The sequence below is a fragment of the Lampetra fluviatilis genome, chromosome 66, assembly GCF_964198595.1.
Source record: "Lampetra fluviatilis chromosome 66, kcLamFluv1.1, whole genome shotgun sequence".
NCBI classification, from domain to species: domain Eukaryota; kingdom Metazoa; phylum Chordata; class Hyperoartia; order Petromyzontiformes; family Petromyzontidae; genus Lampetra; species Lampetra fluviatilis.
The window spans coordinates 3,609,920-3,635,578 of record NC_136340.1 but is presented as its reverse complement, the minus strand read 5'-3'; the positions used below and the strand labels follow the sequence as shown (position 1 = coordinate 3,635,578).

The 25,659-nt window shown below is 48.4% G+C and overlaps 1 protein-coding gene across 1 annotated transcript in view; it reads right to left on the bottom strand.

Annotated features, from left to right (window-relative positions):
• Positions 1-21,241: 21,241 nt before the first annotated feature.
• Positions 21,242-25,659, bottom strand: part of LOC144952213 (anosmin-1-like) — a 70,786-nt gene continuing 66,368 nt past the window's right edge. Inside the window, 5 exon segments of the mRNA XM_078882625.1 lie at positions 21,242-22,040; positions 23,447-23,639; positions 23,762-23,830; positions 23,832-23,995; positions 24,848-25,088. Coding sequence (XP_078738751.1) covers positions 21,985-22,040; positions 23,447-23,639; positions 23,762-23,830; positions 23,832-23,995; positions 24,848-25,088 — 723 coding nt within the window. The 3' untranslated portion in view covers positions 21,242-21,984.

The following is a 25,659-nucleotide window of genomic DNA, read 5'->3' as shown; positions in this document are numbered from 1 at the left end:
GGCGGAGGGTCAGGGTGGGATTGGGGTCAAAAGGTCATCGCGATATTGTGGTTATTCATCACTTGCACGCACGTGATGATGCACGTCATGACGTCATCACGTCGTGACGTCATGACGTCATGACGTGCGTGTACGTAGTCGTACTAATCGGAGGTGCGGTGAACATCAACGCGTTTCCGAGTCCAGGGACTCCGTTTTTGTTGCAGGAGGGTCCTGCCAAGTGGGTGAGGGCTGTTTGTGTCGATTCGATTAGCGCGGTTGGATAGATACGATGCGAAAGAAGTTAACCGTTCACACACAGAGACCCACAGACTCATCACATAGAGACCCACAGACTCACCACACAGAGACCCACAGACTCACCACACAGAGACCCACAGACTCACCACACAGAGACCCACAGACTCATCACACAGAGACCCATAGACTCATCACACAGAGACCCACAGACTCATCACACAGAGACCCACAGACTCATCACACAGAGACCCACAGACTCATCACACAGAGACCCACAGACTCATCACACAGAGACCCACAGACTCATCACACAGAGACTCAGACTCACCACACAGAGACCCATAGACTCATCACACAGAGACCCATAGACTCATCACACAGAGACCCATAGACTCATCACACAGAGACCCATAGACTCATCACACAGAGACCCACAGACTCATCACACAGAGACCCATAGACTCATCACACAGAGACCCACAGACTCATCACACAGAGACCCACAGACTCATCACACAGAGACCCATAGACTCATCACACAGAGACCCATAGACTCATCACACAGAGACCCATAGACTCATCACACAGAGACCCATAGACTCATCACACAGAGACCCACAGACTCATCACACAGAGACCCATAGACTCATCACACAGAGACCCACAGACTCATCACACAGAGACCCACAGACTCATCACACAGAGACCCACAGACTCATCACACAGAGACCCATAGACTCATCACACAGAGACCCATAGACTCATCACACAGAGACCCATAGACTCATCACACAGAGACCCACAGACTCATCACACAGAGACCCATAGACTCATCACACAGAGACCCACAGACTCATCACACAGAGACCCACAGACTCATCACACAGAGACCCACAGACTCATCACACAGAGACCCATAGACTCATCACACAGACCCACAGACTCATCACACAGACCCACAGACTCATCACACAGAGACCCATAGACTCATCACACAGAGACCCATAGACTCATCACACAGAGACCCATAGACTCATCACACAGAGACCCATAGACTCATCACACAGAGACCCATAGACTCATCACACAGAGACCCATAGACTCATCACACAGAGACCCATAGACTCATCACACAGAGACCCATAGACTCATCACACAGAGACCCATAGACTCATCACACAGAGACCCACAGACTCATCACACAGAGACCCATAGACTCATCACACAGAGACCCATAGACTCATCACACAGACCCACAGACTCATCACACAGAGACCCATAGACTCATCACACAGAGACCCATAGACTCATCACACAGAGACCCATAGACTCATCACACAGAGACCCACAGACTCATCACACAGAGACCCACAGACTCATCACGCAGAGACCCATAGACTCATCACACAGAGACCCATAGACTCATCACACAGAGACCCATAGACTCATCACACAGAGACCCACAGACTCATCACACAGAGACCCATAGACTCATCACACAGAGACCCACAGACTCATCACACAGAGACCCACAGACTCATCACGCAGAGACCCATAGACTCATCACACAGAGACCCACAGACTCATCACACAGAGACCCACAGACTCATCACGCAGAGACCCATAGACTCATCACACAGAGACCCACAGACTCACCACACAGAGACCCACAGACTCATCACACAGAGACCCACATACTCATCACACAGAGACCCACAGACTCATCACGCAGAGACCCACATACTCATCACACAGAGACCCACAGACTCACCACACAGAGACCCACAGACTCATCACACAGAGACCCACAGACTCATCACACAGAGACCCACAGACTCATCACGCAGAGACCCATAGACTCATCACACAGAGACCCATAGACTCATCACACAGAGACCCATAGACTCATCACACAGAGACCCACAGACTCATCACACAGAGACCCACAAACTCATCACGCAGAGACCCATAGACTCATCACACAGAGACCCACAGACTCATCACACAGAGACCCACAGACTCACCACACAGAGACCCACAGACTCATCACGCAGAGACCCATAGACTCATCACACAGAGACCCACATACTCATCACACAGAGACCCATAGACTCATCACACAGAGACCCACAGACTCACCACACAGAGACCCACAGACTCATCACACAGAGACCCACAGACTCATCACATAGAGACCCACAGACTCATCACACAGAGACCCACAGACTCACCACACAGAGACCCATAGACTCACCACACAGAGACCCACAGACTCATCACATAGAGACCCACAGACTCACCACACAGAGACCCACAGACTCATCACACAGAGACCCACAGACTCATCACACAGAGACCCACAGACTCATCACGCAGAGACCCATAGACTCATCACACAGAGACCCACAGACTCACCACACAGAGACCCACAGACTCATCACACAGAGACCCACATACTCATCACACAGAGACCCACAGACTCACCACACAGAGACCCACAGACTCATCACACAGAGACCCACAGACTCATCACACAGAGACCCACAGACTCATCACGCAGAGACCCATAGACTCATCACACAGAGACCCATAGACTCATCACACAGAGACCCATAGACTCATCACACAGAGACCCACAGACTCATCACACAGAGACCCACAGACTCATCACGCAGAGACCCATAGACTCATCACACAGAGACCCACAGACTCACCACACAGAGACCCACAGACTCATCACGCAGAGACCCATAGACTCATCACACAGAGACCCACATACTCATCACACAGAGACCCATAGACTCATCACACAGAGACCCACAGACTCACCACACAGAGACCCACAGACTCATCACACAGAGACCCACAGACTCATCACATAGAGACCCACAGACTCATCACACAGAGACCCACAGACTCACCACACAGAGACCCATAGACTCACCACACAGAGACCCACAGACTCATCACATAGAGACCCACAGACTCACCACACAGAGACCCACAGACTCATCACACAGAGACCCATAGACTCATCACACAGAGACCCATAGACTCATCACACAGAGACCCACAGACTCATCACACAGAGACCCACAGACTCATCACACAGAGACCCACAGACTCATCACACAGAGACGCCAGTCGTTTAAAAGTGGTTTTGGTGTTTATTGTTTGTATTGTTTTCATGATTGTCAATAATACGCTACACACTATACACTACACACTATACACTACACACTATACACTACACACTATACACTACACACTATACACTACACACTATACACTACACACTATACACTACACACTATACACTACACACTATACACTACACACTATACACTACACACTATACACTACACACTATACACTACACACTATACACTACACACTATACACTACACACTATACACTACACACTATACACTACACACTACACACTATACACTACACACTATATACTACACACTATACACTATACACTACACACGATACACTACACACTATACACTACACACTATACACTACACACTATACACTACACACTATACACTACACACTATACACTATACACTACTATACACTACACTACTATACACTACACTACTATACACTACATACTATACACTACACACTGCACACTGCACACTACACACTACACACTATACACTACACACTATACACTAAACACTACACACTATACACTATACACTACACACTATACACTACACACTACACTAAACACTAACACTATACACTACACACTATACACTACACACGATACACTACACACTATACACTACACACTATACACTACACTACTATACACTACACTACTATACACTACATACTATACACTACACACTACACTACTATACACTACACTACTATACACTACATACTATACACTACACACTACACTACTATACACTACACACTGCACACTATACACTACACACTACACACTATACACTACACACTGCACACTATACACTATACACTACACACTATACACTACACACTATACACTACACACTATACACTACACACTGCACACTATACACTATACACTACACACTATACACTACACACTACACACTATACACTACACACTGCACACTATACACTACACACTACACACTATACACTACACACTACACACTATACACTACACACTACACACTACACACTACACACTACACACTACACACTACACACTACACACTACACACTACACACTACACACTACACACTGCACACTGCACACTATACACTACACACTATACACTATACACTACACACTATACACTACACACTGCACACTATACACTACACACTACACACTATACACTACACACTATACACTACACACTATACACTACACACTATACACTACACACTCTACACTACACACTACACACTACACACTATACACTACACACTATACACTACACACTGCACACTGCACACTACACACTACACACTATACACTACACACTATACACTACACACTATACACTACACACTACACACTACACACTATACACTACACACTACACACTATACACTACACACTATACACTACACACTATACACTACACACTACACACTATACACTACACACTATACACTACACACTATACACTACACACTATACACTACACACTACACACTATACACTACACACTATACACTACACACTACACACTACACACTATACACTACACACTATACACTACACACTATACACTACACACTATACACTACACACTACACACTATACACTACACACTATACACTACACACTATACACTACACACTACACACTATACACTACACACTATACACTACACACTATACACTACACACTGCACACTGCACACTACACACTACACACTATACACTACACACTATACACTACACACTATACACTACACACTATACACTACACACTACACACTATACACTACACTACTACACACTACACACTATACACTACATACTACACACTATACACTACATACTATACACTACACACTACACACTATACACTACACTACTACACACTACACACTATACACTACATACTACACACTATATACTACACACTATACACTACATACTATACACTATATACTACACACTATACACTACACTACTACACACTACACACTATACACTACATACTACACACTATACACTACACACTACACACTATATACTACACACTATACACTACATACTATACACTACACACTACACACTACACACTACACACTACACACTATACACTACATACTATACACTACACACTACACACTATACACTACACACTGCACACTATACACTACACACTACACACTATACACTACACACTACACTACTATACACTACACACTACACACTATACACTACACACTGCACACTACACACTATACACTACACACTATACACTACACACTATACACTACACACTGCACACTATACACTACACACTACACACTATACACTACACACTGCACACTATACACTAAACACTACACACTATACACTACACACTATACACTACACACTATACACTACACACTATACACTACACACTATACACTACACACTATACACTACACTACTATACATTACACTATACACTACACACTATACACTACACACTATACACTACACTACTATACACTACACTACTATACACTACATACTATACACTACACACTGCACACTATACACTACACACTACACACTATACACTACACACTATACACTACACACTATACACTACACACGATACACTACACACTATACACTACACACTATACACTACACACTATACACTAAACACTACACACTATACACTACACACTATACACTACACACTATACACTACACACTATACACTACACACTATACACTACACACTATACACTACACACTATACACTACACACTATACACTACACACTATACACTACACACTATACACTACACACTATACACTACACTACTATACACTACACTACTATACACTACACTACTATACACTACACACTGCACACTGCACACTACACACTACACACTGCACACTACACACTATACACTACACACTATACACTACACACTATACACTACACACTACACACTGCACACTACACACTATACACTACACACTACACACTGCACACTACACACTATACACTATACACTACACACTATACACTTCACACTATACACTACACTACTATACACTACACTACTATACACTACACTACTATACACTACACTACTATACACTACACACTATACACTACACACTGCACACTGCACACTACACACTACACACTGCACACTACACACTATACACTACACACTATACACTACACACTATACACTACACTACTATACACTACACTACTATACACTACTATACACTACACTTTACACTACACTACTATACACTACACTACTATACACTACACCATACACTACACTATACACTACACTACTATACACTACACTACTATACACTACACTACTATACACTATACACTACACACTATACACTACACACTACACTACTATACACTACACTACTATACACTATACACTACACACTACACTACTATACACTACTATACACTACACTACACACTACACTACACTACACACTACACTACTATACACTACACTATACACTACACTACCATACACTACACTACTATACACTACACTACTATACACTACACACTACACTACTATACACTGCACTATACACTACACTACTATACACTATACACTACGCTACTATACACTATACACTACTATACACTACACTATACACTACACACTACACTATACACTACACACTACACTACACTATACACTACATTATACACTGCACTACTATACACTACACTATACACTACACTATACACTACACTATACACTACACTATACACTACACCAGTGGTTCTTAACCTGCAGTGCATCACGCACTCCCTGGGGGTGCATGAAGCCCTCTCTGGGGGCGAGCGAGTCTTGGCCCGGATTTTTTTCGAAGGCGAATCATCGAGAACACGAATTAACCCACGGGCTGCACGTCACGTTACGACTTTGTTACATCAAACCCTGCGTAAGTTATTAAGATTGTTAAAAAAAAAATAACGAGTGAGAAACCAAAGGGGTGCAAAGGCTGCAGTGAAGGTTAAGAACCACCAGTTTATATTGTTGTTATTGTTGTCTTTGATGATGTTGATGAGCACGTGCAAAACAAAACACAAAAAACCCTGCAAATTTGGGCCTCCCGCAGAGGTCGCAACCGGGTACCCGATACCCGTACCCTACCCGATACCCGGCTACCCGTACCCAGCCGTGTACAGGTACCCGTTTGCGACCCTGGTGCGGCCGGGTACGGGTAAGGAATCAAAACCCATTTGTGACCTCTGGTTGGTGGGTGAGTAAGTGGGTGTGTGGGTGCGTGGATGAGTGAATGAGTTCGTGAGTGGGTGAGTGAGTGGGTGAGTGAGTGGGTAAGTGGGTGGGTGAGTGAGTGAGTATCTGAATTAGTGGGTGGGTGGGTGAGTGAGTGAGTGAGTGGGAGAGTTTGCGACCCTGGTGCGGCCGGGTACGGGTAAGGAATCAAAACCCGTTTGCGACCTCTGCCGAAGGGTTCTCATGCACCCGATGGACGTACGTACGGACGAACGGACGTCCATCTGTAACGTGGTGGGGGAGGTCACGGTGGCTCTCATAGAGTCGATCCGATACGAATGAAACTCTCGCGGGAAGTTGTGTCGCTGACGGGGACTCGCCGCTGGTGGAGGCCGGACGCGTTGACCGCAGGGTTAATGTGTAAGCTAGATTTGAAGCTTTCGTGACTGCAAGGATTCATATTCGTAGGTTTTTTCGGTAAAGTCACCATGTAGGTAAAACATTAAAATTAATAAAAGTAAAATAAAATAAAAATCACGACGTTTCGGAGGTGGAAGCTTGTGTTGCCTCCGAAACGTCGTGATTTTTATTTTACTTTTATTAATTTTAATGTTTTACCTACGTGACTTTACCGAACAAACCTAAGAATATTAATGTGTAAGCTCCAGAGGTCGCAAACAGGTTTTGATTCCTTACCCGTACCCGTACCCGGCCGCACCAGGGTCGCAAACGGCTACCCGTACCCCTTACCCGGCTGGGTACGGGTAGCCGGGTATCGGGTAGGGTACGGGTATCGGGTACCCGGTTGCGACCTCTGGTGAGCTCTGTGTGGCCCGTCTTCTGTAACCTTGTGGGTTGTCTTCACGATGGCTGTCGTAGAGTCGATCCGATAAGATTCTGAAACTCTCGCGGGAAGTCGTGTCGCCGTTAGAGACTCGCGTGAGCTCTGCGTGTCTCGTCCGTGCAATGCTGTGGAGGGGCGGGAGCGGTTCACGGTGGCTCTCGTAGAGTTGATCCGAGATATGAGCGTAACTCCAGCGGGAAGTTGAGTTACTAATTCCGTCCAATCACAGGCAGAGTTACAACCAGGAAGTGACTGATGACTAAGCCTCACCGTGACCCATTTCGTCCAATCACAGGCAGAGTTACAACCAGGAAGTGACTGATGACTAAGCCTCACCGTGACCCATTTCGTCCAATCACAGGCAGAGTTACAACCAGGAAGTGGCTGATGACTAAGCCTCACCGTGACCCATTTCGTCCAATCACAGGCAGAGTTACAACCAGGAAGTGACTGATGACTAAGCCTCACCGTGACCCGTTTTGTCCAATCACAGGCAGAGTTACAACCAGGAAGTGGCTGATGACATGCCTTAACAACGATATGGCTTGACAACAATGAAATGCCTTGACAATGATATGCCTTAACAATGATATGCCTTGACAACAATGAAATGCCTTAACAATGATATGCCTTGACAACAATGATATGCCTTGACAACAATGAAATGCCTTGACAACAGCCTTGACAACAAGAACTCGGTCGGTTTGCCCATCGATTGCCGGATATGTTTTTCGCAAACTACTGTATCCTGAAAACTGGAGTTTTTAAAAAACAATAAAGTAACTCGCTTAGCCACCCGAGTTCTCGAAGATTTGCTGGTTTCGATTGAAATCTTTCGTGTAACTGCAGGGATTCATCTTCTTGGTTCTTTCGGTAAAGTCATCACGTAGAAGGGAAATAATGAAAATAATAAAACATGATAAAATAAAATTCTCACGACGTTTCGGCCACAACGCAAGCGGCCGTCCTCAGGTGAAGAACGGAGCTGTCTGAAAGACAGCGTCCCAATGAACACCGCGAATAAAATAAAAATAATGGAAATAATAGCAGAAATGAAATAATTTTATCTTATTATAAAATACAAATAATATAAATTATAATAGAAATACAATAATTGTATGTTATTATAAAATAAAAATAATGGAAATAATAATAGAAATTAAATACTTTTATTTTATTATAAAATCTAAATAATAGAAATAAAATACTTTTATTCTATTATAAAATAAAAATAATAGAAATAAAATACTTTTATTTTATTATAAAATATTTTTCTTTTATTATAAAATAGAAATAATAATAGAAATAAAATAATTTTATTTCTATTAATATTTCTATTATTTAGATTTTATTATTTCTTTTTTACCCACGTGACTTTACCGAAAAAAACTTAAGAGTATGAATCCTTGCAGTCACGAAAGCTTAAAATCTAGAATGAACACCGCTAAGCTTGGCAGCGTATTTGGATGCTGGGTGGGAGGAGCAGAGAGCCTTGACAAAGGAGTTTACATAACAGGTCCCTTGCGGGGTGGGCTGGTAGGAACGAATAACCAAATAATATAAGCATGATGTATTATTACACTTGTTTAGCCAGGAAAGCCTCACTGAGTCTAAAGGTTTTTGTAGGGTCCTGCCAAGTGTTTGCAGTAGGGGACGATGCTGCTACACCTAATCGGACGATACGAAGGGAGAGTTTGAGGCCTAGTTCTAGGCTTTAGGCCTAGCTGTAGGCTTTAGGCCGCTGTGAGTTAATTTTTAATTTAAATGTTTTAATTATTAATGTAAAAGCTTTAAATGTAAATGTTTCTATTTAAAAAAAAAACATCAGGGAATGTAACATTGTTAAACATTAACTCCCTTTCACACACGCGGGGGTACGATACGAAGGGACAGTTTGAGGCCTAGTTCTAGGCTTTAGGCCTAGCTGTAGGCTTTAGGCCGCTGTGAGTTAATTTTTAATTTAAATGTTTTAATTATTAATGTAAAAGCTTTAAATGTAAATGTTTCTATTAAAAAAAAAAACATCAGGGAATGTAACATTGTTAAACATTAACTCCCTTTCACACACGCGGGGGTACGATACGAAGGGACAGTTTGAGGCCTAGTTCTAGGCTTTAGGCCTAGCTGTAGGCTTTAGGCCGCTGTGAGTTAATTTTTAATTTAAATGTTTTAATTATTAATGTAAAAGCTTTAAATGTAAATGTTTCTATTTAAAAAAAAAACATCAGGGAATGTAACATTGTTAAACATTAACTCCCTTTCACACACGCGGGGGTACGATACGAAGGGAGAGTTTGAGGCCTAGTTCTAGGCTTTAGGCCTAGCTGTAGGCTTTAGGCCGCTGTGAGTTAATTTTTAATTTAAATGTTTTAATTATTAATGTAAAAGCTTTAAATGTAAATGTTTGTATTTAAAAAAAAAACATCAGGGAATGTAACATTGTTAAACATTAACTCCCTTTCACACACGCGGGGGTACGATACGAAGGGAGAGTTTGAGGCCTAGTTCTAGGCTTTAGGCCTAGCTGTAGGCTTTAGGCCGCTGTGAGTTAATTTTTTATTTAAATGTTTTAATTAAAAGCTATGTCAGGGATAATTAGTTCTTTACCCTTCTATCTAAAGAACCAATTATCATATTTTTACTGGCAAATGAGGTTCCCATAGTGTAGATGCTTGCCCCGAGCTCTCATACTCTGATGGTGCATTGTCTTTGAGTTGTGCGCCTTTTGGCGTCATCTGGTCCAACCCATATGAGACTAGGCTCTAAGGAAAGCTGTCTCGGGTGTGGATCAATCAACTTTAAGGACAGTGCACATTATCAGAGTTGTGTTCTTTTGTTTGTATTATGACTGCAGGTATTGCGGTCTATGCAAACATGACTCCTTGTAAAAAGGTGTCAGTTTTGTTGCCAGATAGAAGGGTAAAGAACCAATTATCATATTTTTACTGGCAAATGAGGTTCCCATAGTCTATGTCAGGGAATTATAAGGGAATGTTACACTTGTTTAGCCAGGAAAGCCTCACTGAGTCTAAAGGTTTTTGTAGGGTCCTGCCAAGTGTTTGCAGTAGGGGGCGATGCTGCTACACGGACGGACAGACGGACGATATAATCTATTGTAGGCTGGTTACACTTCGTTCCTACCAGTATCAAGGCTCTCTGCCCCTCCCACCCAGCTTAAAAATACGCTGCCAAGCTTAGCGGTGTTCATTCTAGATTTGAAGCTTTCGTGACTGCAAGGATTCATACTCTTAGATTTTTTCGGTAAAGTCACGTAGGTAAAAAATTAATTTTAATAAAAATAGAAATAAAAGATTAAAATCTATTTATTTTATTTCTATAATTTTTATTTAAATAATAAAATAATACAAATTTGCAAGACTAATAGAAATAAAATAATAAAATCAAATTCTTTGATTTCTATTATTTTTATTTTAATAATAAAATAATAATACATTTTTCTACTAATAGAAATAAAATAATAAAATCAAATTATTTGATTTCTATTATTTTTCTTTTAATAATAAAATTTAAATAATAGAAATAAAATAATAAACTCGAATTTATTTTATTTCTATTATTTTAATTTTAATAATAAATTTAAAATAATAGAAATACAAACAGAAATCAAATAAGAGAGAAACTTTTATTTATATTATTTAAATTTTAATAAAATAAAAATAATAGAAATAAAATAATAAAATTTAATTATTTTATTTCTATCTTTTTTATTTTATTGGCGGTGTTCATTCAGACGCTGTCTTTCAGACAGACCTGTTCTTCACCTGAGGACGGCTGCTTGCGTTGTGGCCGAAACGTCGTGAGAATTGTATTTCATTATGTTTTATTGTTATCATTTCATTATTTCCCTTCGACGTGACTTTACCGAAAGAACCAAGAAGATTTGCTGCTTTATCCCAGGATATAGTAGTAGGTTTTTACCCTTTCAACTGGTACAACAACTGACACCTTTATACGAGGCATCATGTTTGCAATAACCACAACACAAGCAGTCAAAATGCAAACAAAAAGAAACAACTCTGATGATGATAATGATATGCACCGTCCTTGAAGTTGATTGGTCCACACCCGAGACAGCTTTCTTTAGAGCCTAGTCTCCATTGCTGTTGGACCAGGTGACGCCAAAAGGCGCACAACTCAAAGACAGCGCACTATCAGAGTATTGAGAGCTCGGGGTAAGCATTTACACATCTCCTTTAACAGTGGCAAAATATAGTAATAGGTTTTTACCCTTTCAACTGGTACTAGTAATGGAGATGTCTCATAGTGTAAATGCTTACCCCGAGCTCTCAATACTCTGATGGTGCGCTGTCTTTGAGTTGTGCGCCTTTTGGCGTCACCTGGTCCAACACCGATGGAGACTAGGCTCTAAAGAAAGCTGTCTCGGGTGTGGACCAATCAACTTCAAGGACAGTGCATATCATTATCATCATCAGAGTTGTTTCTTTTTGTTTGCAATTTGACTGCTTGTGTTGTGGTTATTGCAAACATGATGCCTTGTATAAAGGTGTCAGTTTTTGTACCAGTTGAAAGGGTAAAAATCTACTACTATATTTTGCCACTGGTAAAGGAGATGTCTCATAGTGTTATCCCAGGATGTTTCTGTTGTGCGTCGTCGCTTTAAGATGTTTTCTCTGTTCACGTTTTTGTTTCGTTGCGGTTGCATCCGACTCAAGAGCTGCGTGGCTCACAGGGCTATCTATGTATATAAAAGGCAAACTTGTGATTGTGTGTGTCTGTTCAAAATCTTCTTGGTTCTTTCGGTAAAGTCACGTAGAAGGGAAGTAATACGATAATAAAAATAAAACATAATAAAATGAAATAAGTAATAAAATAATAAAAATAAAACATAATAAAATGAAATAATATTTCATTTTATTATGTTTTATTTGTATTAATATTTCATTTTATTATGTTTTATTTTTATTATTGTATTACTTCCCTTCTACGTGACTTTACCGAAAGAACCAAGAAGATGAATCCCTGCAGTCACGAAAGCTTTATATCAAAATCTGTTCAAAATGTTTAGCGTACTTCCCGATATGCAACAAACTTGAAATTAGGGGGGGGGAGCTCAATAATGCATTGATTTTTTGCACGGCAAGTGAGCTGTGACGTCACATCTGTCACGTGACCCGCACACGTGGAAGCGTCACGCATTGTAGTGTAGCGGGTAGCGCACTGTGTGTGAGTGGGGAGCGGTGGTGCAGTGGTTAGCGCACTGTGAGTGTGAGTGGGGGGAGTGGTGGTGCAGTGGTTAGCGCACTGTGTGTGAGTGGGGAGCGGTGGTGCAGTGGTTAGCGCACTGTGAGTGTGAGTGGGGGGAGTGGTGGTGCAGTGGTTAGCGCTACGCCGTGCTACGAACCCGGCGACCCGAGTTCGATTCCCGCTCACAGCCACCAGCGGTGACGATTATTTGAACCGCTCCTGGGCCTCCCCCTAGGTCAACTCGGCCTCAAACGAGTAACTGATGTGGTGTGTGAACATCGCCACTGGCCGAGAGGAACGACTTTGGCCTATCCGACGCGGCCTTGCGGCAGAAGTTTGCAAACGGGTTTTGATTCCTTACCCGTACCCGGCCGCACCAGGGTCGCAAACGGGTACCCGTACCCGGCCGTACCCGTACCCTACTTGTACCCGGCCGGGTACGGGTAGGGTACGGGTATCGGGTACCCGATTGCGACCTCTGGGATGAAGCCATGTTGCAGGCGCGGGTGGGTTGATTCTAGAATCTTGAATTGTGAGAAGAGACAAGACGTTGGGAAATGAGTGACAGACGGTGACTCACCAGTGACTCACGGCCTACCCGTACCCGGCCGCACCAGGGTCGCAACTCTCCCACTCACTCACTCACCCACCCACTAATTCAGCTACTCACTCACTCACCCACCCACTTACCCACTAATTCAGCTACTCACTCACTCACTCACCCACCCACTTACCCACTCACTCAACCACTCACTCACCCACTCACGAACTCACTCACCCACTAATTCAGCTACTCACTCACTCACCCACCCACTCACCCACTAATTCAGCTACTCACTCACTCACTCACCCACCCACTTACCCACTCACTCAACCACTCACTCACCCACTCACGAACTCACTCACCCACTAATTCAGCTACTCACTCACTCACCCACCCACTTACCCACTCACTCAACCACTCACTCACCCACTCACGAACTCACTCACCCACTAATTCAGCTACTCACTCACTCACCCACCCACTTACCCACTCACTGAACCACTCACTCACCCACTCACGAACTCACTCACCCACTAATTCAGCTACTCACTCACTCACCCACCCACTTACCCACTCACTCAACCACTCACTCACCCACTCACGAACTCACTCACCCACTAATTCAGCTACTCACTCACTCACCCACCCACTTACCCACTCACTGAACCACTCACTCACCCACTCACGAACTCACTCACCCACTAATTCAGCTACTCACTCACTCACCCACCCACTCACCCACTCACGAACTCACTCACTCACCCACTAATTCAGCTACTCACTCACTCACCCACCCACTCACCCACTCACGAACTCACTCACTCACTCACCCACTCACCCACCCACGCACTCACCCACTCACGAACTCACTCACTCACCCACCCACGCACTCACCCACTCACCCACGCACCCACTTACTCACCCACCAACCAGAGGTCGCAAACGGGTTTTGATTCCTTACCCGTACCCGGCCGCACCAGGGTCGTAAACAGGGACCCGTACCCGGCCGGGTACGGGTAGCCGGGTATCGGGTAGGGTACGGGTATCGGGTACCCGGTTGCGACCTCTGCCTTGCTTGTCTTCCACACTCCGTGCGTTCTGCCCACAAACTCGATTTGAAACTTTCGTGACCGCAGGAATCCCCGCCCTTTTGGGTCTTTCGGTAAAGCCACGTGGGTGGCCAAAGTCATAGATGACCACGTTTCGAACGCAACGCACGCGTCCGTCAACAGGCGAAAAGTGGTGATAAAGCTGCTACAGGCAAGGGGTGAAAAAACACGATCCTCCTGCGGAGGGAGCTGGTAGGAACGTTGTTGGGTTGCTCGGTCAATGGCCTGTAGGGTCAACGGCCAGGGCGTGGTGTATTCCGCAAATATGGCCGACTGTGAGGGCGGGCACAAGCCGGCGTGAGTAGGTGAAACGTTGAGTTTTATAAGGGCACCACGGGATGACCAGCCCCTCCCCACCCAGCCCCACCCCTCTCCACCCAGCCCCTCCCCACCCCTCCCCACCCAGCCCCTCCCCACCCAGCCCCTCCCCTCCCTCCCCACCCAGCCCCTCCCCTCCCTCCCCACCCAGCCCCTCCCCTCCCTCCCCACCCAGCCCCTCCCCTCCCTCCCCACCCAGCCCCACCCTCCCCACCCAGCCCTTCCCTCCCCACCCAGCCCCACCCCTCCCATTTTTGGATGCACGACGGACAGTCACACAGGCAGGCATGCAGTCACACAGACAGTCACATAGGCAGGCAGTCACAGGCACACAGTCACACAGGCAGGCATGCAGTCACACAGACAGTCACATAGGCAGGCAGTCACAGTCACACAGTCACATAGGCATGCAGTCACAGTCACACAGTCACACAGTCACATAGGCAGGCATGCAGTCACACAGACAGTCACATAGGCAGGCAGTCACAGGCACACAGTCACACAGGCAGGCATGCAGTCACACAGACAGTCACATAGGCAGGCAGTCACAGTCACACAGTCACATAGGCAGGCAGTCACAGTCACACAGTCACACAGGCAGGCAGTCACAGTCACACAGTCACATAGGCAGGCAGTCACAGTCACACAGTCACATAGGCAGGCAGTCACAGGCACACAGTCACACAGGCAGGCATGCAGTCACACAGTCACATAGGCAGGCAGTCACAGTCACACAGTCAGTCACATAGGCAGGCAGTCACACAGACAGTCACATAGGCAGGCAGTCACAGTCACACAGTCACATAGGCAGGCAGTCACAGTCACACAGTCACATAGGCAGGCAGTCACAGTCACACAGTCACATAGGCAGGCAGTCACAGGCACACAGTCACACAGGCAGGCATGCAGTCACACAGTCACATAGGCAGGCAGTCACAGTCACACAGTCAGTCACATAGGCAGGCAGTCACAGGCACACAGTCACATAGGCAGGCAGTCACAGGCACACAGTCACACAGTCAGGCAGTCACAGTCACACAGTCACACAGGCAGGCATGCAGTCACACAGACAGTCACATAGGCAGGCAGTCACAGTCACACAGTCAGTCACATAGGCAGGCAGTCACAGGCACACAGTCACATAGGCAGGCAGTCACAGGCACACAGTCACATAGGCAGGCAGTCACACAGTCACACAGGCAGGCAGTCACAGTCACACAGTCACACAGTCACATAGGCAGACAGTCACACAGTCACACACACAGTCACACACAGGCAGTCACGCAGTCACACAGTCACACACACAGTCACACACACAGTCACACACAGTCACACACACAGTCACACACACAGTCACACACAGGCAGTCACAGAGTGTGGGGCTCCGTGTGCTGGACGAGCCTACTGCGGCTGTTTGTTTATTTATTTGTCGAGACACCGCAGGCGGCTCAACGAGCGGCCCCACAACGACGCACCACGTGGGGCAGTGGCGGGGGGGGGTCACGGGGTGAGGGGGGGATCTGCCAGTCGTGGGTGGGGGGTCACGAAGGGGGGAGGAGTCACGAGGGGGGAGGAGTCACGGGGGGAGGAGTCACGAGAGGGGAGGAGTCACGAGGGGGGAGGAGTCACGAGGGGGAGGAGTCACGAGGGGGGAGGAGTCACGAGGGGGGAGGAGTCACGAGGGGGGAGGAGTCACGAGGAGGAGTCACGGGGGGGGGGGTCACGGGGGGGGAGGAGTCACGAGGGGGGAGGGGTCACGGGGTTGGTCACGGGGGTCATCTGTCAGCCGTGCAGTGTCGAGAAGGACCTGCTGGGTCTGTCCCGTGACCTCATGCACCTAGCCTGGCACAGGTGGTGGTGCATCTGCCGGTCATCTCAGTCGGTCAACCCAAGGCACCTGCTGGGTCTGTCCCGTGACCTCATGCACCTAGCCTGGCACAGGTGGTGGTGCATCTGCCGGTCATCTCAGTCGGTCAACCCAAGGCACCTGCTGGGTCTGTCCCGTGACCTCATGCACCTAGCCTGGCACAGGTGGTGGTGCATCTGCCGGTCGTCTCAGTCGGTCAACCCAAGGCACCTGCTGGGTCTGTCCCGTGACCTCATGCACCTAGCCTGGCACAGGTGGTGGTGCATCTGCCGGTCGTCTCAGTCGGTCAACCCAAGGCACCTGCTGGGTCTGTCCCGTGACCTCATGCACCTAGCCTGGCACAGGTGGTGGTGCATCTGCCGGTCATCTCAGTCGGTCAACCCAAGGCACCTGCTGGGTCTGTCCCGTGACCTCATGCACCTAGCCTGGCACAGGTGGTGGTGCATCTGCCGGTCGTCTCAGTCGGTCAACCCAAGGCACCTGCTGGGTCTGTCCCGTGACCTCATGCACCTAGCCTGGCACAGGTGGTGGTGCATCTGCCGGTCATCTCAGTCGGTCAACCCAAGGCACCTGCTGGGTCTGTCCCGTGACCTCATGCACATAGCCTGGCACAGGTGGTGGTGCATCTGCCGGTCATCTCAATCAGTCAACCCAAGGCACCTGCTGGGTCTGTCCCGTGACCTCATGCACCTAGCCTGGCACAGGTGGTGGTGCATCTGCCGGTCATCTCAGTCGGTCAACCCAAGGCACCTGCTGGGTCTGTCCCGTGACCTCATGCACATAGCCTGGCACAGGTGGTGGTGCATCTGCCGGTCATCTCAGTCGGTCAACCCAAGGCACCTGCTGGGTCTGTCCCGTGACCTCATGCACCTAGCCTGGCACAGGTGGTGGTGCATCTGCCGGTCATCTCAGTCGGTCAACCCAAGGCACCTGCTGGGTCTGTCCCGTGACCTCATGCACCTAGCCTGGCACAGGTGGTGGTGCATCTGCCGGTCATCTCAGTCGGTCAACCCAAGGCACCTGCTGGGTCTGTCCCGTGACCTCATGCACCTAGCCTGGCACAGGTGGTGGTGCATCTGCCGGTCATCTCAGTCGGTCAACCCAAGGCAACTGCTGGGTCTGTCCCGTGACCTCATGCACCTAGCCTGGCACAGGTGGTGGTGCATCTGCCGGTCGTCTCAGTCGGTCAACCCAAGGCACCTGCTGGGTCTGTCCCGTGACCTCCTGTTAGCAGCAAGCCTTCAACACACCACGTGGCCTCAACGTGCACCTAGCCTGGCACAGGCGCCGTGGTGACATCACCGCCACTAAGTGGCGAATGGCGGCCGTTGTTGTTGTGAGTGGTGCAGTGGTCACGGAATCCGTCCTGGGCCTCCCCTAGGTTGACTCGGCCAAAAATGAGTACCTGGTTGTGCGCTGTGTGGTAAACATCGCCACTGGGGAGACAAAGGCGGCCGGGCGTGGTGCTGGTAGCCACCCACCCCTCTCGTGTGCCACAGCGCCGGTAGCCTTCACAGGCGCTGATAGTCGCTGCTAACAGCACTTGCCCCTACAGCCTTTTATAATTATTAAAAGTTATATAAAGGGTGGATTGTTGTATACATGTGTGTGTGTGTGTCTATATAAAAGGCACTGCTAATTGTCCTTAATACGATAAGATAGTTAACGACATCATTATCTTCTGGGTTCTTTCGGTAAAGTCATCACGTAGAAGGGAAGTAAAAAAATGATAAAAATAAAACATAATAAAATACAATTCTCACGACGTTTCGGCCACAACGCAAGCAGCCGTCCTCAGGTGAAGAACAGGTCTGTCGGAAAGACAACGTCTGAATGATTAGGTCTGACGGAAAGACAGCGTCTGAATGAACAGGTCTGTCGGAAAGACAACGTCTGAATGATCAGGTCTGTCGGAAAGACAGCGTCTGAATGAACAGGTCTGTCGGAAAGACAGCGTCTGAATGAACAGGTCTGTCGGAAAGACAGCGTCTGAATGAACAGGTCTGTCGGAAAGACAACGTCTGAATGAACAGGTCTGTCGGAAAGACAGCGTCTGAATGAACAGGTCTGACGGAAAGACAGCGTCTGAATGAACAGGTCTGTCGGAAAGACAGCGTCTGAATGAACAGGTCTGTCGGAAAGACAGCGTCTGAATGAACAGGTCTGACGGAAAGACAGCGTCTGAATGAACAGGTCTGTCGGAAAGACAGCGTCTGAATGAACAGGTCTGTCGGAAAGACAGCGTCTGAATGAACAGGTCTGTCGGAAAGACAGCGTCTGAATGAACAGGTCTGTCGGAAAGACAGCGTCTCCCCGACAGACCTGGTCTTCACCTGAAGACGGCTGCTTGCGTTGTGGCCGAAACGTCGTGAGAATTGTATTTTATTATGTTTTATTTTTATTATTTTATTACTTCCCTTCTACGTGACTTTACCGAAAGAACCAAGAAGATGAATCCCTGCAGTCACGAAAGCTTAAAATCGACATCATTATCATCATCGCTATGATGATGACTGGGCACACTCAAGACTGGGTCGTGGTGGGGGTTGCCACGTTCAGGGCAGGTGTGGGAGTAGCGTGGGTGTAGGTGTGTAGGTGTAGGGGTGTGGGTGTGTGTAGGTGTGTAGGTGTGGGTGTGTGGGTGTGTGTGTAGGTGTGTAGGTGTGTGGGTGTGTGTGGGTGTGTGTGTGTGTAGGTGTAGGTGTGTAGGTGTAGGGGTGTAGGTGTGTGTAGGTTTGTCGGTGTAGGTGTGTATGTGTAGGGGTGTGGGTGTGTGTAGGTGTGTAGGTGTGTAGGTGTAGGGGTGTGGGTGTGTGTAGGTGTAGGGGTGTGTGTGTGTGTAGGTGTGTGTAGGTGTGTGTGTGTGTAGGTGTGTGTGTGTGTAGGTGTGTGTGTGTGTAGGTGTGTGTGTGTGTGTGTAGGTGTGTGTGTGTAGGTGTGTGTGTGGAGGGGTGTGTGTGTGTAGGTGTGTGTGTGGAGGGGTGTGTGTGTGTAGGCGTGTGTGTGGAGGGGGTGTGTGTGTGTGGGTGTATGTGTGTGTAGGTGTGTGTGTGGAGATGGAGGGGTGTAGGCGTGTGGGTGTAGGTGTGTGGGTGTAGGTGTGTGGGTGTAGGTGTGTGTAGGTGTGTAGGGGTGGACAGGTGGAGTGTGGAGGTGTAGGGGTGTAGGGGTGTAGGTGTGTGGGTGTGTGGGTGTAGGTGTGTATAGGTGTGTGTGTAGGTGTGTAGGTGTATAGATGTGTAGGTTGAGGGGCGTAGGTGTGTGGGTGTAGGTGTGTGGGTGTAGGTGTGTGTAGGTGTGTGGGGGTGTACAGGTGGAGTGTGTAGGTGTAGGGGTGTACAGGTGTGTGGGTGTGTGGGTGTAGGTCTAGGGGTGTAGGTGTGTATAGGTGTGTGTGTAGGTGTGTAGGTGTATAGATGTGTAGGTTGAGGGGCGTAGGTGTGTGGGTGTAGGTGTGTTGGTGTAGGTGTGTGGGGGTGTACAGGTGGAGTGTGTAGGTGTAGGGGTGTACAGGTGTGTAGGTGTGTGTGTGGAGGGGTGTGTGTGTGTAGGTGTGTGTGTGGAGGGTGTGTGTGTGTAGGTGGAGGGGTGTAGGCGTGTGGGTGTAGGCGTGTGGGTGTAGGTGTGTGGGTGTAGGTGTGTGGGTGTAGGTGTGTGGGTGTAGGTGTGTGTAAGTGTGTGGGGGTGTACAGGTGGAGTGTGTAGGTGTAGGGGTGTACAGGTGTGTAGGTGTGGGGAGCGGTGGGTGTAGTGGTTAGCGCTACGCTGCGCTATGAACCTGGCGACCCGGCTTCGATTCCCGCTCAGGGCCAACACCAGTGACGATTATCTGAACCGGTCCTGGGCCTCCCCTAGGTCGACTCAGCCTGAAATGAGTACCTGGTGCGGTGTGTAAACATCGCAACTGGGGAGACAAAGGCGGTCGGGCGTGGTGCTGGCCACCCACCCCCTCGTGTGCCGTTCCGGCCTTCATAGGTGCTCGCTAACAGCACTTGCCCCTACAGTCTGTTAAGGCTATACGGGGGATCTTTGTGTGTAGGTGTGTAGGTGTATAGATGTGTAGGTTGAGGGGCGTAGGTGTGTGTAGGTGTGTGTAGGGGTGTAGGTGTGTGTGTGTATAGGTGTGTATGTGTGCGTGTGTGCGAGGTGCTCGCTAACAGCACTTGCCCCTACAGTCTGTTAAGGCTACACGGGGGATCTTTGTGTGTAGGTGTGTAGGTGTGTAGGTGTGTAGGTTGAGGGGCGTAGGTGTGTGTAGGGGTGTAGGTGTAGGTGTGTGAGTGTATAGGTGTGTATGTGTGCGTGTGTGCGAGGTGCTCGCTAACAGCACTTGCTCCTACAGTCTGTTAAGGCTACACGGGGGATCTTTGTCTTTGTGTGTGCGGCTGTTGTTCTCAGTGAGCCACTTTCACGGCATTCATTGTTGCAGTTTGCTTCTGTTTTCCTTCTCCTGTGAGAGACACACACACAGAGACACACACACAGAGACACACACGGTGAGACACACACAGAGACACACAGTGAGACACACACACATACACACACACAGTGACACACACACAGAGACACACACAGACACACACACACACAGAGACACACACACACACACAGAGACACACAGTGAGACACACACACACAGTGAGACACACACAGAGACACACACACACACAGAGACACACACAGAGACACACACAGAGACACACACACAGTGAGACACACAGAGACACACGGTGAGACACACACACACACAGAGACACACAGTGAGACACACACACACAGTGAGACACACACACACAGTGAGACACACACACAGTGAGACACACACACAGTGAGACACACACACAGTGAGACACACACACAGACACACAGTGAGACACACACAGACACACACACACAAAGACACACAGTGAGACACACACAGACACACACACACATAGACACACAGTGAGACACACACAGACACACACACACAGACACACACACGGTGAGACACACACACAGAGACACACACGGTGAGACACACACACACACACAGTGAGACACACACACAGTGAGACACACACACAGAGACACACAGTGAGACACACACACAGTGAGACACACACACAGAGACACACAGTGAGACACACACATGACACACACACACAGTGTTGATGATGATGTTGGTGATGATGATGATGTTGGTGATGATGTTGGTGATGATGATGATGTTGGTAATGATGATGATGTTGGTAATGATGATGATGTTGGTGATGATGTTGGTGATGATGTTGGTAATGATGATGATGTTGGTGATGATGATGATGTTGGTGGTGATGATGATGTTGGTGGTGATGATGATGTTGGTGATGATGATGATGTTGGTGATGATGTTGGTGATGATGATGATGTTGGTAATGATGATGATGTTGGTGATGATGTTGGTGATGATGTTGGTAATGATGATGATGTTGGTGATGATGATGATGTTGGTGGTGATGATGATGTTGGTGGTGATGATGATGTTGGTGGTGATGATGATGTTGGTGGTGATGATGATGTTGGTGGTGATGTTGGTGATGATGTTGGTAATGATGATGATGTTGGTAATGATGATGATGATGTTGGTGATGATGATGATGTTGGTGGTGATGTTGGTGATGATGTTGGTAATGATGATGGTGATGATGATGATGATGTTGGTGATGATGTTGGTGATGATGATGTTGGTGATGATGATGATGAATGATGTTGGTGATGATGATGATGATGTTGGTGATGATGTTGGTGATGATGTTGATGATGATGATGGTGATGATGATGATGGTGATGATGATGTTGGTGATGATGTTGATGATGATGATGTTGATGTCGTACTGCTGCTGCTGTTGCTGCTGCTGGGCATCAGCGGCGTGCGGAAGACGCGAGCGGCACCACCACCACCACCACCGCCACCACCACCACCGCCACCACCGCCACCACCACCACCACCACCAGACCACACGGGCGTCACCGTGAGTCGGTAGAGCCGCCCGGCACGCAGACCCGGCAACACCATCCACGGCCTCGCCTAGGAGGGTCAACACCGGAGATGGGGGAGGGGGGCAATGTAACGGCGGCAGCGGCAGCGGTCAAACAAAGACTGCTGTCCTGGCTGTGCGACCCGCTGCCGTGTCCGTGAGTCGTTCTCACCGGTGGAAGGATCCGCGACTGAGAGACGACGCTATTGGCTGCCGCTGCCTCGTCGGTGCCGCCCCCCCCCCGCCGACAGCAGTGTCCACGTGACCTGGAAGCCCCTGATTGGCCGAGCCGGCGGGGGGGGCGGCTGTGCCGCCAGCAGCCAATGGAAGCGGCCCGTCAGGTAGGCTCCGTCGAACGTGAAGGTGGCGGAGATGTTCCGGACCCGCGGGCCCGGGGCCTCGTCCGCTGGCGAGTGAATCGGTGAAAGTTTTAACGGTGAGAAAAAGACGCGTTCAAATCGACCGCTGAGCGACCACAGGGAGAGGGAGAGAGGCAAATATACAGCAGCAGGCATCGTCAGGGTCGGGGTCGAACCCACGACCTCCTGTGTACCAGGCGAGGTAGTCAACATCTCATAGCCACCGTGATGATGATGATGATGATGAGAGACACGCAAACTCCAAATATACAGTAACAGGCATCGTCAGGGGTCGGGATCGAACCCACGACCTCCTGCGTACCAGGCGAGGTAGTCAACATCTCTCCAAGCACAGGCATCGTCAGGGTCGGGATCGAACCCACGACCTCCCGCGTACCAGGCGAGGTAGTCAACATCTCACCAAATACAGGCATTGTCTGGGGTCGGGATCGAACCCACGACCTCCTGCGTACCAGGCGAGGTAGTCAACATCTCACCAAATACAGGCATTGTCAGGGTCGGGATCGAACCCACGACCTCCCGCGTACCAGGCGAGGTAGTCAACATCTCTCTAAGCACAGGCATCGTCAGGGGTCGGGGTCGAACCCACGACCTCCTGCGTACCAGGCGAGGTAGTCAACATCTCTCCAAGCACAGCCATCGTCAGGGTCGGGATCGAACCCACGACCTCCCGCGTACCAGGCGAGGTAGTCAACATCTCACCAAATACAGGCATTGTCTGGGGTCGGGATCGAACCCACGACCTCCCGCGTACCAGGCGAGGTAGTCAACATCTCTCTAAGCACAGGCATCTTCAGGGTAGGGATCGAACCCACGACCTCCTGCGTACCAGGCGAGGTAGTCAACATCTCCCAGCCACCTCCGAGTTACCACCTCACCTGCCGTGATGGAGCAAGGGTGGCGGCCGTGACCTTTAACCCAGAAGGCCGCAGCCTCCCCTGTCGCCAGGCAAGGCGGGGTGGAGAAGGAGGCGGTCGCCGTGGCGACGGGGGGGCCGTCGCCCCCGGCAACCGCGGAGGAGGAAGGGGGGCCGTCGCCCCCGGCAACCGCGGGGGAGGGGGAGACGTTGACCCGATAGGAGCAGCCCAGATGCAGCCAGTTGAGCAGCAGCCACCGTTCCTGTTGGGGGGGGGGGGGGGTAGGGGGGTGGTGGGGGGTGGGGGGGTGGGGGGGGGTGGTGGGGGGGGTGGGGAGCCCCAGGTTAAAATCACGGTGGCTAGGAGATGTTGACTACTTCGTCTGGTGTACAGGAGGTCGTGGGTTCGATCCGGACCCTGACGATGCCTGCTGATGTATATTTGGAGTCTGCGTCTCTCTTTCTCATCATCATGACGGTGGCTATGAGATGTTAACTACCTCGCCTGGTGTACAGGAGGTCGTGGGTTCGATCCCGACCCTAGCGACGCCTGCTGATGTATATTTGGAGTCTGCGTCTCTCTCTCTCATCATCATCATCACGGTGGCTATGAGATGTTGACTACCTCGCCTGGTGTACAGGAGGTCGTGGGTTCGATCCCGACCCTGACGACGCCTGCTGATGTATATTTGGAGTCTGCGTCTCTCTCTCTTTCTCATCATCATGACGGTGGCTAGGAGATGTTGACTACTTTGTCTGGTGCACAGGAGGTCGTGGGTTCGATCCTGACCCTGACGCCTGCTGCTGTATATTTGGAGTTTGCGTGTCTCTCTC